This window comes from Phacochoerus africanus, chromosome 8 (genome assembly GCF_016906955.1).
Source record: "Phacochoerus africanus isolate WHEZ1 chromosome 8, ROS_Pafr_v1, whole genome shotgun sequence".
NCBI classification, from domain to species: Eukaryota; Metazoa; Chordata; class Mammalia; order Artiodactyla; family Suidae; genus Phacochoerus; species Phacochoerus africanus.
In genome coordinates, this window is record NC_062551.1 from 135,885,716 (window position 1) to 135,902,619 (window position 16,904).

General features: G+C 42.8%; 1 protein-coding gene across 1 annotated transcript in view; it reads right to left on the reverse strand.

The window, feature by feature from the left end:
• Nucleotides 1–14,391, reverse strand: part of ST6GALNAC5 (ST6 N-acetylgalactosaminide alpha-2,6-sialyltransferase 5) — a 183,082-nt gene extending 168,691 nt beyond the window's left edge. Inside the window, exons 1-2 of the mRNA XM_047794364.1 lie at nucleotides 14,117–14,391; nucleotides 13,077–13,307 (exon numbers count right to left, since the gene is read on the reverse strand). Coding sequence (XP_047650320.1) covers nucleotides 13,077–13,307; nucleotides 14,117–14,131 — 246 coding nt within the window. The 5' untranslated portion in view covers nucleotides 14,132–14,391. The remainder of the gene's footprint in view (nucleotides 1–13,076; nucleotides 13,308–14,116) is intronic.
• Nucleotides 14,392–16,904: the final 2,513 nt, after the last annotated feature.

Here is a 16,904-nt window from a genome sequence, read left to right on the forward strand (position 1 = left end):
TGGACACTATGTTGGGTTCTTAACCTGCTGAGACACAGTGGGAACTCCTATTTGTATTTTCTTGCATGAAAGTGGGAACAGCTAGGGGTAGAATGGCCGTCACAGGTGTGAGGTGATAGGAGCTGGAGACTCAGGTGCTGTCATGGGGATGGGAAAGGAGAGAAAAGGAAGGAGGTATGTCAAAAAATCAGTAAGAGTGCCACTGTTCATTGTAGCATCATTCCCAGTGGCCAAAGGATGAAAATAGCCCAAATGTTCATCAAAAGATGAGTGGATAAACAAAATGTGGCTTATCCACAAAATGGGATATTACTCAGTCATGAAAAGGAACAAAGTTCTGATACATGCTATAACATGGATGAAAAGGTTATGCTAAGTGAAATGTCTGATGTAAAATGACAAATACTGAACTACTGAAATATCTGGAATAGGCAAATTCATAGGGACTGAATGAAGGCAGAATGGAGATTATAGGAGCTAGAGGGAGGAGAGAATGGGGAGTTATTACTTAATGGCTACTGTGTCCCTGTTTGGGGAAATGAAAAATTTTAGAAGTAATGGTGATGACTGACGTCACTGTGAATTAAGTAAAATGCCACTGACTCAAATGTCGAGTTTTTATGTTATATACGTGTCACCCCAATACAAACATTTGAAAAAGTGGATCAGACAGATATAGAGGACAAACTTGTGCTTATCCGTGGGGAAAAGGAAGAGGGCAGAGGGGCAATAAAGGGGTAAGGAAGTCAGAGGTACAAACTATTGGATACAAAATAAGCTACAAGGATATACTGTACATCACAGTATATTGATATTTTACAATAACTATAAATGGAGTATAACATTTGACAATTGTGAATCACTATATTCTACACCTATAACTTAGATAATATTGTATAGCAACTATGCTTCAATAAAAAAATGAAGTGGATTTCTTGTAAACAATAACAGCAACAAAAGTGAATCATAAGGACTCAGTGGATGCTTCAATTCAGAGGATAAAGGAGAAAGTTCAGGCACCAAAACAAAGATCCGATTTAATGATTTATGGCCCGAAAGAAAACTCCTCTGATGATAGGGAAGAAGCTTGTGGACTTATTTTTCACTCTGGTCCTTACTCTTGGTCCTGGGTCCAGATATTTCATCTTTACACTTCACTACTGCAGGCTCATTCAGGCAGGATACCCTGTTCTCTTATGACAGCTTTCTCTGACTTTTATTTCTGAACTTTTGAATTAAAACCCCATCACGTTTCACATGGAGCCAAAAACCAAACACAGGTTTGGTACTAAGAGTAATGGGCATAATTCTTCATGGGATTCATGTTGGCTCCTGCAACAAGGTAAAGCTTCTTCTTCATTGGTAGTGATGAACACACACAAATTCCTATAATCCCCTTTCCCTTCTCCATGTTCAGGAAAACAAGCAGAATGTCATCACTTCCAGCATTCTGTTCAAAACTTGCAACAAGAGGAATAAAAATGAAATGATCCAGCTTTACGCATTGCCCTAAAGAGTGGAAGCACATACTCCTTGGGTAACAGGAGACAACTTGGAAATCCCTGATGGCAGCCTGGCAGGTGCGACATTGCCAAGTAACTCCAAGCACTAGCCCATAAAACCAGAGTTCCTTCAGATGTATATATATTTTTGCTCCCAACCAAATGCCTTTGAATGAATGAGGAACCAGACCCCCTCCTCTCCCGGCCCCTGACAAAATCTTCCTTCAGATGCATGGGAAATAGAAACTTTTCTTAGACGTTAACAAACTTCAGTGATGTAAAAGAATGATCATTGCTAATTGCTAACTACATGGGAACGAAAGGAAGGAAGCCACCCTCCTCCCCTTACTTCCAACAGATCTGTACCTGGTGAGATTTCCTAGGCATCAAAGTCTTCCTTGACAAGACTATTCTAGAATCAAGTCTCTCCCAGTAAAACTATGACATAATAAATCTCTCCTTCGGGCACATTTATTCTGCACCCCACTGGCTCTGCTGCAGGTGGAGGGTTTAATTCCTGTCGTTGCCGGTGTGCGTGATGGCGGCTCCATGAACAGCTTGCTTCAGCCTTAACTGTTGCATCGTTGTTTTGCTCAAGTCAGTATGTGGTATGAAGACGCACAGCAAGGTTCAAAATTAGACAGAGCTGGGTGCCATCTGGGATCATCTTCAGACTCACTTCACTAACTATTGTGAGACAATCTTCAACCACAGACCTTCTGCTGTTCAGAAAGCTGTGCTCAGACTGCCTATGCTGACACAGTGCGGTGGGCGATCACAGAAGATCAGGACAGGCAGAAGCCTTAAGTCTCTTCCTCTGACCACCGGCATCACTCACTCAGATCACACCCACAATCCCCCAACAGGTCCCTTTCCTATAGCCTGGGACTTCTCTGACCTGCGGCAGGCCAAAGCCATGGTGATCCTCTGAAACACACATCTGATGAGGTCACCCCTCTAATGTATTCCCTAAAGATTTCCTCAAAGCTTTCAGGAGAAAATCTAATCTCCATACCATGTAAAGTTTTCCAAATCTGTGCTGTAATTTCACATCCCCTTCTTTTTTTTTTTTTTTTTTTTTGCTATTTCTTTGGGCCGCTCCTGCGGCATATGGAGGTTCCCAGGCTAGGGGTTGAATTGGAGCCGTAGCCACCGGCCTACGCCAGAGCCACAGCAACGCGGGATCCGAGCCGCGTCTGCAACCTACACCACAGCTCACGGCAACGCTGGATTGTTAAGCCGCTGAGCAAGGGCAGGGACCGAACCCGCAACCTCATGGTTCCTAGTCGGATTCGTTAACCACTGTGCCACGACGGGAACTCCTCACATCCCCTTCTTTCATAGATGTAAGCTTTGTGGAATCAGGGATCACACCTTATCCACCGTCACCTCCTGGGTCCTGGATACAAAGGTGATAACTATTTGATTATTTATCAAATAATAGTGTGGGCCTACTAAGTGCCGGTGGTAAGCCCACAATATTATTTGATAAATGAGAGAATGAATAATTCTAGCTTAACTGCCTCTTCTACAGACTGGCTCAGGCCTACAAGTTACATGACTTTCCAAAGAGCTCAGAACAAGCAAAGAGCTTGGACCTGTCCTCTCGCCTTCCAGGATACCATACTGTTATCAAACATAGGCATTTCTGAATCTCAGCACTTGCTCCATCACTCCAGAAAGATCAGCAAATGTCGGAGTTCCCATCGTGGTGCAGTGGTTAACAAATCCGACTGGGAACCATGAGGTTGCGGGTTCGATCCCTGCCCTTGCTCAGTGGGTTAAGGATCCAGCGTTGTCATGAGCTGTGGTGTAGGTCGCAGACGTGGCTTGGATCCCGCGTTGCTGTGGCTCTGGCATAGGCCAGTGACTGCAGCTCCGATTAGACCTCTAGCCTGGGAACCTCCATATGCCGCGGAGCGGCTCAAGAAATGGCAAAAAGACCAAAAAAAAACAAAAAACAAAAACAAAAACAAAAAAACAAAATGAAAGATCAGCAAATGTTGCTTTGCATTTAAAGGGGAACAAGAAATTAAAGACATGAAGTCCTTCTGACTCTACTTAACATTTCTGTCATTCTTCTTATTCTCTCATCCAGACTTGTTCAAATCTCTTCCTACTATACATAATTACAACATGATTCTGTTTATCTGACATTCAACAAAATCTGTTGAATTTTGACACTTATGAGGTACAATTTTAAGTTCTGGAGATGCTAGGATGGATAACTCCTTGGCCTCAAGAAGGTACAGCCTCGTTGGGGAGACAAGCATGGAGACAAATAATGCAATATTTAGTGATTGAAAGCATGCACAAGATAGAATATTTTAGCACTTATCAAGGTACAGTCATGGTAAATGTATTTCCTGCACAGTGATTGTCCTGTGGGTAATAGTTAAGTCCTGTCTTTCATTTCCTCTCTATGTCTAACACACAGTAGGCACAATATGTGCCTGTCAGAGCTGCAGCTACCAGCCTACACAACAGTCAACAACGTGGGATCCAGGCCGCATCTGTGACCTACACCACAACTTGTAGCAACGCTGGATCCTTAACCCACTGAGCAAGGCCAGGCATTGAACCACATCCTCATGGATACTAGTCAGGTTCTTAACCTGCTGAGCCATCAGGGGAGCTCTGTGTTGGATTTGAATGAAAGATTCTTTCCCTACCTGCTGGATAAGAGGAGAAAGGGCATTCCTTGATGGAGAGAACACAGTTAAGTGTGAAACAGCAAGCCGTGTCCCCCGGGTGTGTGTGGAGTCTGGGTGGAAGGTTGCTGTGGGAGGTGGGGTTGGAGAAGGAGGCCATGCAAGACTCTTTCGGGCCCTGTGAGCCTTCCTGCGGAGTCTGCACTTGATCCTCCTGGCCCCGGGAAGCCATTGGAGGCATGCAAGGGACATCAGCAGATCTGTCAATGAGAAATGCAATAATGCAGCTCAGTCAGTGGAGAGGTCCCACATGTGCAATTAATTTCCAGAATATGCCTTCTTATTAAAAAATGGTTTAACTCTGCATTTCAGTCTGTCAGGGTGTCCTCAGACTCTGTGAGGTTCCCAGGAACACTACTGACACCTTCTTAGCTATTAAAAGAGAATGCAATTTCAAAAGTTTCCTTTTCCTTCTGAGCTACAGCATACCATCAACGTTAATTTCCCTGGCACAGGTAAAATGGGTTCTTAGTTGCCTCAAGTAATTCTATCTTAGAGTAAGAATCGCAGCTCAGAATTGAGGAGGGGTCAACGGCTACCTGCCAAACTGTAGTTCAGACACCTGGTTAGCTGAGTCTCTCGATGTTTTTGGCCCCGCTGTGGAGAAGGTAATTCAGCTAAATGAGTGGTCTAGTCATTACATTTTCTGCAAATAATTAAACACGACACTCCTTTTGGCTTGGTTTACTTTTTAAAGGCAAAATCCACTCTGATTTGCAAATTGTTCCAATTACATCGGTGCCATGCATTTTATGCAGCCTTGAGAGTACGCGTTGCTAAGTCAGTGGTTGGTGGGAGCTCTTTTTAACTATCCAGAGGCACAGTCTCATATTCATTTCAGAATAATAAGATGTTTAAATATTTATTTCTTTCCAATAACCGCATAGGCCTAGGCTCTTCATTTTAATAAATTCTGTTCAAATAACGTTGAGTCATGGCTTAGAATACATTGGAACTGAATTTCCCTTATGGTAATGATGTTCACGTCAGAGACCCACATTTTTAGCCCTGGCTCTGCCACTAACCTTAGATTTTGGGCAAATCACATGGCCACTCATGAATTCCTTTTGATAATTTTGAAGTTTTCCTTCAAGCTCTAAGATGTTGAGTATGTTTTAAGAAACCTGATTAGTACAAGAATGTAGAAATGCAATAGTTACAGAACTACAAATGGTGGCAGGAGAATTGGGATTTATGATGTGTAGCTATTCCTCTTCAGTAACTCCAAATGGTCAGAAACTCTCAAGGTAGGCTTATTTTAGGAGAAATCTAAGATCTTCATATAGATATAATCATTTATTCAACAAATATTTATTGAAGACCCATTATATGCCAGGCTGAGAATTCAATGACACAGAAAGAGAAAAAAATTCCCAACCTCCTGGAGCTGATTGTCAAGCAGAGGAGGCAGACAATTTTAGACAAGAAATAACAATAACAAGAATAGTGAGTGTTATCATAGATCCTGGCTATGAAGATAAAACACAGCTCAGATCTAACCTGAGCTGCTGGTCCGCTAAGGCTTCCCTGACAATACGCTGTCTAAACTGAGACTATCCACGCCTATGACTTTAATTTGGGAAACTACGTTGAATAGAAATGTAAGAAAATATTTATTTGTCCTAGGCCAGACTAAGAGTTTAAAACCAAAAGAGCTTGTGAAGAAGAATCTGAGTATGTCTCATAAATGTTCCCATCCCTAAGATTTTATTGGTCATTTGATCATAAATCACAAGATGATTCTTTTCTTTCCTTTTTTCTTTTTGTCTTTTTAGGGCCATGCCTGCGGCATAATTAGTTCCCAGGCTAGGGGCTGAATCAGAGCTGCCAGATCCTTAACCCACTGAGCGAGGCCAGGGATTGAACCCACATCCTCAAGGATACTAATCAGGTTCATTACCACTGAGCCACAATGGGAACTCCAAGAGGATTCTTTTCTTGAATCACAAAGTATGGGCAATAATAGTATTATTTAAGAAAAAAAATCATTCCTTATCTTTCTATACCTAAAATCCTACACAGCTGCTCAAAGGCTCTTTAGTAAGTGTACAGCAGGTTTTCAGAACAATTTGCTGATGGATGATAGGTTTTAATGTTTCAGTCTTTTCTCATCTTCAATCTCCCATTATCCCAGTATTCCCAGGACAGAAATTATACTGAGCTGCCATTTGACGCTAGAAGTTATGAAAAATCCCCTTTATTACAGATGTCATGTTTCCAGAACAGATCTGACGGCACATATTCTGTCTTGTGGCCAACACATTTATGTTTAAATTCATCATTCTATGAGGTATGAGATTTGGTTTGGAAAATATAGTCACCCTGTTACAGAGACTGGTGGACAGGGTAACAGGAGGTAACTCCCTTCAAGAGTCCAGCAGACCCTAAGGCATGCCGAAGGAGAATTATAAAGAGATGGAATATTTTGAATTTAAAATCGACTCACTTTAAAGTTGCTTTGATACACAAAGCTGTTTACTAATTATTCACTGACTGCCATATATATAATATATAGAAACACAACACATATATTAAAAAGGGCTAATGAATAATGGAATTTTAGTTTGAAAGTTTTATAACTTGTTAGGTAACAATAGTATTTCCACTGTTTTATAGATGAGAAAGATCACAGAAATTGCCTCCTTTTTAGTGTCAGTGCCTTGATTTACTGTTTGCTGGTTTCATATTATTATTCAGCACTTGCTTTATTATTTAACCTTTCTTGCTTCTTTGTCTTTTCTTTCTAATTAGATCAAAGGTTCTTTGAGGATAGGGATTATGTTCTTCTTCCAGAATACCCAATTTTGCAACTATTGGGCCTTCAATGAATATTTACTAAGGGCTATGAGTAGTTCAAAAACCCAGGAACAAACTGACTACAGAACTATACATTGTGATGATTTAAGATGTTGCAATTAATGATTGTCAAACTTTAACATGCACAAGAATCATAAGTGAAGCCCATTAAAATGGTGCATTCCTAAATCTCATTCCCAAAGAGTCTTATGGTTTAAAGCATTTCTCTCTTCATCTTCCTTCTCATTATTATTACTAGGAGTAGTGGTCAACCAGACTTAGAAGATGAGACATACCACATCCTGGGACTGCACTGGTATTTCTTGTAAAGAAAGGACTTGACATAATATGAGGTTGCTCTGTCCTTGTCCAGGGACATCCCAACCCCAATGCACCCTGGTTTCTTCTTTCCTTCAATAAATACTTTTTTGTGTGCCCACCAAAGTCGGAGACTAGAGCCTGGAGTTAAACCGGTCATCAGGATGTAAAAACACTTTGCCAACGTGACACTTAAATTCTACTTGGGGGGCGGGCTATAACAGACAAGTAAGCTTTAAAATTATTTCAGAAATTGTTAAGTATTACAAAGAAAATAAAACATGCTGTTATGATAAAGAATGACTGTTGAGAAAGGGGCTATTTAAAAATTTTAAAGAGTGTGGTCCAGAAGAAGATAGATACAGTTCGGTTCACTCTGTGCAGTGAATGACAAGAAGGAATCAGCATGCAAAAGACCTTGGGCAAGAGCTTTCCAGGGAGTTGAAACAGCAAGTGTAAAGGTCCTGGGGCATAATGAGTATTCAAGGGTCAGCAAGGAGGCCAGAATGCCAGGAGCTTGAGAGGTCAGACTCATCCATCAGGTACGATCTGGAGTTGGCATAAAGTCTTGGGATCACTCCTGTGGGAAGCTGAAGAGATACTCCTGGCTTTCAGAATTAAGGAAGGTTAACTATTTAAATAAATGTTATAAGAACACTTCTTCGGTTAAACAACCCACATTATTAGAACACTTGAGCGATAAATACAGTTTATTTCATGACTCCTTTTGGTTGCTGGATGCTTTGTGATAACAGCGTCTCGTAATCATTGGTAGATTACATAATACTTGAGCACTGAAAGTGAGCTCACTTTAAATTTCTTTGAGATTCAAATTACTCAACATTCATTGGATGCCCCATGTATTATAAAACAGGATCTAATAAATGGTATAAACTTGTATTTGAGAATGTATATGCCTTCCTAAGGGAATGATATACTTTCTTTTTGTCTTTTTAGGGCCGTAACAACGGCATATGGAAGTTCCCAGGCTAGAGGTTGAATCGGTGCTGCATCTGCCAGCCTATGCCACAGCCACAGCAATGCCAGAGGCAAGCCATGTCTGTGGTTAACACCACATTTCATGGCAACACTGGTTCCTTAACCCCTCGAGCAAGGCCAGGGATAGAACTTGCATCCTCTTGGGTTCATTATCCCTGAGCCACGATGGGCACTCCTAAAGGAAGAATACTTAATGTCATAATTTCAAAGGAAGTTATGTGGCATATGCATTTTTTTTCTGGTTTTGAATTATTTTTCAACTTTTGTATTAACTTGTCTCATCACTCCAATTAGACATCTACCAATTAATAGTGATGCTACTATTACTTCTAAGCAGTTTGGTTTTGTTTCAATAAATAAGTGCTCAAGGAAGGAAAGAACCAAGGGCAAGCAAGTTACTGGTATATGTAAAATCCATTCCTGTGGGCTACTCCTGGAGCGAAGAGGTAGCTGCTCAGCTTCAGACCCCATGGACAGCTCCTTTATAAGCCATCTCAGCAAAGGGCAGCCCAGGTGACAAGTGGGCCTTCTACGATAAGGGCTCTTGTCTACTGGAAATGGGAATTAGTTCGGTTTCATTTCATAGGGTCCACCAGATGGCAAACAACTCTATCCACCTGGAGCCAATCCAGGCTGGGGACAGAATGTGCTTCATGCCCCCCTGCACTCTGCTGGGAGACTTGGAGGGTTGCTTGATTTATTCTCCGTGTGTGTGTGAGTGTGTGTGTGTGTGTGTTTTAGTTTGTTTATACATTATGCTGCAACTCTAAAGATAGAAGTTTCCCCAAGCTATGAATATTGGCTTTTTTTTTTTTTTTTTTGCCTAGTCTGGCAGATCTGATTAGAAATCAATGGCTTCCAAAAACGGCGACCAGAAAATGGCAGGATGCAGATGTAGTAACTGCAGTGACAGACATGTAACAAGATGGAAATGAGTTGGTGATACATTTGTGGGAAGAGGTCGGGGAAGGGTTGGGAAGGAAGAGAAAGAATCTATCTAAGAGGAAAATGAAACAGCTTCATTATCACAAGAAACTCCCAGTAGCCTTCACTTACTTAGTCATCCTGGAATTACAGTTTCCGCTCACATCCTCTGCGAAAGAGGAAGTAGGGAATATGACCATGGAAAGTGATATTTTAAGCTTCAACACATATTGCTCATCACTGGCTTGACTTGCAGCACGTCTCTCAACAAAACGCATAGTGATTTAATCTCAAAGAGTAATTCAGTCTGCCACGTAGGAGACAAGACTATATCATTGTAGACAGGCGGTAATTTGTGAAATTCAGGTGCTGGGGATTAGGACCACCTGTTGAATTTTATCTTAGAGTTATTATGTTAATATTATCATATAACCTAACATAAACACTGCATATTTATCAGACTTTGGGACCTCCAGCCCTGGGATGTGAACGTTTTCCTAAATGGTATCTGTAACTCTGTCCAAATTCAGTAAGTCAATGGCAAATAGAAAGTCTGTTGGAAATCTGATTCAATATGCAACAGCATATGGCTTGGTGGTCATCACAGTCCCCACATCCTATAATTTTTCTAAAGCCTGATGTGAGAGTGGGGAAAAAAAAAAAAAAAACAATCAGCGTATCATCTGGCAACATAATAGAGAATAGAAAGGCTTTCATTTCTTATCCTCCCCTGTGTTAATTGGAAACAAATTTCCTAGCAAAGCTCTAACAAGTGATTTCTACCTCTGCTTAAACAAAACTAGAGGAAGACATGCTAAGAAAACCTACCTTGAACAGCAACTTTGGGAAAGGAATAAATACTGTACACAAGCACCTGCAGATTGCCATCGGAAATGAAACTCTCTCAATTGCCAGCCAGCTAAAGGGTAGCAGTAAAGTAACCAGATCAACCACATTCTGAGCAGAAATTTAGATTTCGTCCAGTGGGACAACTGGAATAATGCCTAGAAAGAGGGCATAGGTTTTAAGATTTGCATTTGTTCCTTTGCTTTGGGTAGAGTAAACTTTGTTGAACCCCTTAGGTTTGGATTTTTGTAAGAGGCTCGTTTTCTATGAAAGAATTTTATTGCTATTTGTTATCTGCAAAGACCTTCCTGGTTACATTTCTCATTCTCTGCTAAAAAGGCCAAGGTCTACACCTGAAACTAATACAACATTGTAAATCAACTATACTTCAATAAAAACCACAATTTAAAAAGTGTTAATTTATGTTATAAAAAAGAGTTCCAAGGTCTTCCATGCATATTTTTAACCACATAACACTTCACAGTTTATGAAACCTATACTACAGGTTATCTCAATTTCTCATATAATTTCCACCTTCCTTCCCCCAAAGGCCTGTGCTTCATTTTAATGAAATAAAGCTCGGAACTATTGAAAATGGAATCCTGTATATTTGTGTGAATAAACACTGTTTTGGAAAAGAACACGAGGGCATCATATTTTGCCTTAGGCTATCAATATTCTTATTTGGTGTCTGTCCAGCAGGACACCACAGAAAAGGAAGTATGAGCAATATCTTCCCAAAGACAGATCAAAGCTTTTAGAAAATTTACCTTTTGACATTCCTATTAATTAAAGCTTTGCAAGTGCTAGATAATCATTTCCACTAAACAATAGCCATGAATATCCATCATGTGCAGTATATTCATCACATACCAGTTGCACATAAATATCACATCCAGCCACAGTCATAAGTCCATGTCTAAACTTTTCTAGAACTTCAGCCCTTATGTGTTGCTTACACATACAAAGTATGCAGTCAATTAACAACTTAAAGAGAATATCTAAACTGGAACTGTTAAACTGATGGCCAGCTCTGCCAAAAAAAAAAAGAAAGAAAAAAAAAGGATACAAGTGAACCTACAAAATGGAAACAGACCCATAGGCATAGAAAACAAATTTACAGTTACCAAAGAGGAATGGGGGGCGGGGAATTGGAAGTTTCAGGAGTTCCCCTCATGGCGCAGCTGAACCGAATCTGACTAGGAACCATGAGGTTACAGGTTCGATCCCTGGCCTTGCTCAGTGGGTTAAGGATCTGGTGTTGCCTTGAGCTGTGGTGTAGGTTGCAGACGCTGCTCAGATCTAGCATTGCTGTGGCTATGGTGTAGGCTGGCAGCAACAGCTCCGATTAAACCCCTAGCCTGGGAACCTCCATATGCCGCGGGTGCGGCCCTAAAAAGGACAAAAAGACCAAAAAAAAAAAAAAAAGACGTTTCATATTAACACAGACACTATTATATATAAAATAGGTAGCCAACAAGGACCTATTGTATAGCACAGGGAACTCTATATTTTGTAATAGTCTATAAAGGAAAATAATCTGAAAAGAATATAATTTGTAGATATACTGAATCACTGAGCTGTACGCCTTAAACTAACATAACAGTGCAAATCAACTATACTTCAAAAAAAAAAAAAAAAAGTTGATACCACCAGCCCCTGCCCTGGAAAATCACTCTCTTTGTTCTGCTTCCCTGAATTCTTCCCAGTGAAAGTTCCACTCTTTCAAAGAAACTTTCCTTGATCCTACAGGCAGAGATCTTTCTCATCTGTGTACTCCAACCATACTGTTTATACCCAGCATTTCCTATACATTTATATCTATCATCTCTCTATCATCTATTCATTCATCCAACCACATTTCACAGTATGTTGGTCCCCCACCCACCCACAGGCATTCAAAGTTCCTAAAGCCTGGGTCCTGCCTTAAATTCTTTTGTACCCTCCAAAATCCTTAGCATTACATATATTGTGAGTAAAAGTATTTTGATTGCCACTTTAAAAAGTTCGACTTTTTCATGCACGGTAAGAGCCATCTTTTCACATAAAAGGAGCACTTGCTAAATATTACTTTGGTTCACAACCATAAAACCTAGTAATACCAAAAAGCTAGCTGGGTGGTTTCAAGAAATTCTAGCTTTATAAAGCATATACAGAGTGGAACTGTGTTTTAGTAAAAATATATTAGCAGCTTCAAATAATGGGCAATACATTTAAACTGTATTAAAATATCTTTTGAGAATCAGGAAACTTGATTAGGATTCTCCCAAAGGCTTCACACACTGAAACCAGAGATTTATTATTCCAGGGAAAGGAGGCTCGATTTCTTAAAAATTCATCTTATTAATTATTAGCCAAGCCATGCAGCGGCTTCCCGGAAGGCAAAGGAAAATAGGTCCTCAGCGATGAGTTTCAGGCCAAAGGAAGCTGAGTTTGTGCCTCAAGCCTTCTGCGCCTGCCTGGGCACCGCTCCCCGGGGCTGTGGTAATTTAGCCCAGAGCATCCCAAGCAGAGATCAGACAGGAATCCGCGAGCCCGAGCAGCGGCCGCCGACTGGCTGCTACTCAGCCTCTGGTTCCCGGTCGGAGGTACGATCCGACTGGTACCCGCGCCATTCCCAGGTCTCTTCCCACTAGGGCGCGACTTGATGGCCAAACCCGAGACTTCAGGAACCCAGTACCCAGCGATAGCTGCAATTCTAGAGATGAGGCGGTTCTACTTCCAGGAACGGTTCCTGTTAGGAATTTAGGCTTTGGGTCCATTCATCTCATCCTTATTCCCTGAAAAACTTTGCCTCCTTTTCCAAATATATATTCGCACCAAGTAAGAACTATCCCACCCCACCCAGCGGGTCCAATCCCCCTTCCAGCCTCCGAATGCCACCTACTCACGGCGCCTCCCAGACCCGGGGAAGGAGGCAAGCTCAGGTGTGCGGGATCCCCAGGCTGGGTGGCGGGCAGGCTGGCGAGCGAGCTGTCACCTTGTGGTCCGCCACGCCAAGGTATCCCTCCAGCGGCCGCGGTCCCGCGGGGGTTTTGGGGCGCGGCGGGGGGCTGCTCTCCGCCGACCGCTGCGCGCTGCCAGTCGCCGCTGCCTGCTGCTGCTGCTGCTGCTGCGGGGGCCGCTCCTTCTGGCCGCCGAGGCTGCTGTATACGAGCAACAAGCTGGTGCACATGGTGGTGAGCGCTAAACACACTGCCAGACCATGGCGCTGCGGGTGGGCGGGGGAGAGCAGAGGAGAGACGCTGAGCGCCCACCCGGGAGGAGCGCGCCCAGCGGGGACACCAGCGAGATGATCAGACGGGCGGGGGAGATCCGGGGGCGGAGGGGATGACCCAAGTCCTACACCGGCCGCGCGCAACCCGGGCAGAGGAGGTAAGGTCCCCATGCGTACGGCAGGGGATGCTCCCCACGCGTGGCTGCTCTCGGCCGCCGCCGCCTCCCACATCTCTCGGCAGAGGACAGGTGGTGCGCTGCGCCCGGCTAAGCGAGGGAGAGCGCGCCAGCGGCGGGGGCAGGGGTGGGCTCGCACTTTGGGGAGGGGGCTCTCTGCCCCAGCTCCAATGCTAGAATGTCTAGCCTTTGCACCGTCTCCTTTCTGGACTCGTGGGGCTGTACCTCGGCTATCCTTGCAAGTTTGAAATCCAACAAGGAAACCAAGAAAGTCTACAAAGGTTCCTCCTCCCCGCCCCTCTTAGTTTTTGCCAGGCTGTTGCTTTAGGGCATTCCCATCCCCAAGCGAAGCGCCCACCACTCCACGGCTTCTCTAGCTCTCCGCTGGCCCGCGGGAGCTCCAGCAGCCCAGCAACCCGAGTTCCCATTCCGGCTCTGGGATTCCAAGCCAGGCAGAACCAAGGAATCGGAATCGGGAGGGGACTCGGAGCAGGTAGAAAGTTGTTTCTTTGTAACCGGCGACCTCGCAGCGCAGGGTTAGGCACCCTGGAGCTCTCTGGTGCGCCCGAGGGACGCCACGCACCGGGGTCCCGCCGCTGCCCAGAGGAGTTGCAACAAATGACTCACCACCAGGGTCTTCATTTTGGGCACCTCTTTTGTGCGGAATCCTCAGGCAGACGCGTCCGGGGTCACTTTTTCTTGGAAGGTTTCCATGGTGGCTGATGGGGCGGAGGCGGCTCTGATTTTCGCCCGGTGGCCAGCGGCGGCTGAGTAGGCAGGGGAGCCGCGGGACCCAGGAAGCACTGCTGTTGCAGATTAGAGACAGAATTAAAACTGAACCGGACCCTCGTAGTGTCTCAGCGATCTACACAACTGCCGCCTGCCGCCGCCTGCTGGGTCCTAAAGACCTCTGTATTCCCCCCGCCCCTTCTCGCCCCCAAATAATAATCTTTTCAGCCGAGTAGAATTTCTGGGACGAGAGAGTTAACCCTGCAAGTATACCCACCTCTTGGTCCGAGGGCTTATTTATCTTTTATGAAGTCATCAAGTAAAAAGGAAGGAAAACCCAACTGGATTGTGAATATGATAGCCACTTGAAAATTTGCAAATGAGAATTTCAGTTTGATGATTTTGATAAAAACAAACCAACAGCCCAAATGTCAATAGCCCCATTTATAGCATTTTCGTTTATGTTTATAGCATGAAGAGTCGGTCGTGAAATAATTTTTCAAATAAATTACTTCAGTTTTCCAGTTGTAAGGTTTCTGATATTCTCTTCCCCCTTAATTTTACTTTTTAAAATCCGATTATTCTCATGCAATCTTATGTCATAATTTTCATCTAAGTTATTTCATTCATTACTTGTTTTAAATATTATAATTTATTTTTCGATCAAAATTTTGAAGTTCCTGGTGGTCATCTAAACGGTTAAAAACTGTTCAAAGTCGTTAGCACATCAGGTCCAGGATTAACTAGACCTGTAGATTCTTCTTAATTTAAATGAAAGATTTCTGTCTGCTAGAGATAAAACTGCTTACTGCTTATTTTTAAAGAAATCTAATGCCTTTGGTGCCCTCCTTGTATTGGTCTACTGCACTGACAGTACATAATTTCACATGCAGAACTTCGATTAAAATTAAAAAATAATTATTGGGGGGAGGGGAATTCACATCAATAGCTTGTTTTAAGGATACACTCCCTACCTCCAGCCCTTCATTGAATTATAAACAACATTTATTAAATGTCTAATTTAGTTGGAAACATATTTCTTGTGAAATTGCTCAGTGAGAATAGTTGCCTTAATGTATTACTTAACACCTCACCTGTAGCAGTGTAATGTTAAAGATTACATTAAGATGGAAATGATCAGCGGGCCAACTGAACCATAGGCACAATAAGAGCTTTCTCAAGGCCAAAAAAGGCATTACAATCCTTTTTTAATCTTCACTAATCCATTGCTGGATTGATGATACAACAGGAACTATTTTTAACTTAGGAGGCATCCTTCTATGCTCAGTATTAAGGAAGTTAAAATTAATCGGTGCTGCAACGACTATCAATGCAGTGTGTTTGGGGGAGAGTGAGGAACATGGGATTTAGCCTTTCAAGGGAAAACAGAAAATTCAAAACACTGTCCAACATTGCCAGCCTTGAAGCTGTTTATTCAATTTGTGCTTTAGGCATGAATAGTACCAGTTGTTAGGGCAGGAAAAGCAGCAGCCAGAGAAGAATCTTATCGGGTCTTGGCAATTCTTTATTGCATGGTTGCTCTTGACACTCAAATTAGGGAAACAAAGGACCAACTTGATGAATCATTGCAAGCAGATTATCTGTGTTTCTCCAGGGCTCCTTTTGAGATGCTACCAGAGGTAGCTTCTGCATGTTTCAGAGTCATTCCCCTTCCATCTAGTAAGTTGCCCAGTGACCAATAAAACACTCCTAATATATTTTACCATGCCAAACAGAGCCATCATATTTATGATTTAAACTCATGGCAGCACGTTGGACATCTGTTACACAGTATGTTTGACCAAATTCATTAAGCTTATGCCTTTTTTTTTTTCTCTCCTGAGATAGCAGTTAGCGAGTTGCTAGATCTACTTATGAAATGGCCAGGGTGAATTTAAAGACTGTAATTCTGAAGATGATTTGAATCATTGCACAGTCTCTGGCTTTCAAATATTTGATTCGATTGATGCAGTGGTTTTAGGCACTCTGGCCCCAGAGCCAAAAGAACGAGTGGAGTAGGGGAAGGGCAGATGAGAGAAGTAAGAGAAGTTAAAATCCTTGTGCTGTTAAGTACAGTGATAGGTTAATGATCACCTACTAGCTGATGGTTCTATGCTCAGGAATACAGGGAGGAATAAGACACAGATCCTCTTGTCAAAGAGCTCAAAATTGTGTGTGCGTGCATGTGTGTGTGTTTGGTAAGTCTGCAAGTTGGCAATAAAAGACAGAGTACTAGAGATTCAACATCTATTTGTCAAGTGCCTGCCACGTTAAGCCCCTCCTTTGGTGCACACCTACTCTGTGTCAGACATTGGAATACCTGGGTAAACAGATCACATGCTGCCCTAAAGTGATTTACGATCTACTCTTCCCCAGTTAGTGCTAATGATAGAGATGGAGTAGGCACAGGTAGTTGGAGAAGTCCCAATAAAGGATTATAGAGAGGGAAATCCAGGGGACTTTGGGCGATCACTGTTAAGTTAATAAATTCCTCAAAAAAGCCATCAGAACAAGGCAGGCTTGCTTGACAGTAGAGGTGCGAGAATTGCCTCAGGTCGTTGGGTGGGGAATGGGATGAGGCCTGCATTCAGATTCAGACCAAGGGCAGGAGTTTGCAGACCGTCCTTCTACTGATGTGAATACACACCTTACAAAAGTACTCCCAGAAAGGAAGAGGGGGTCTTTT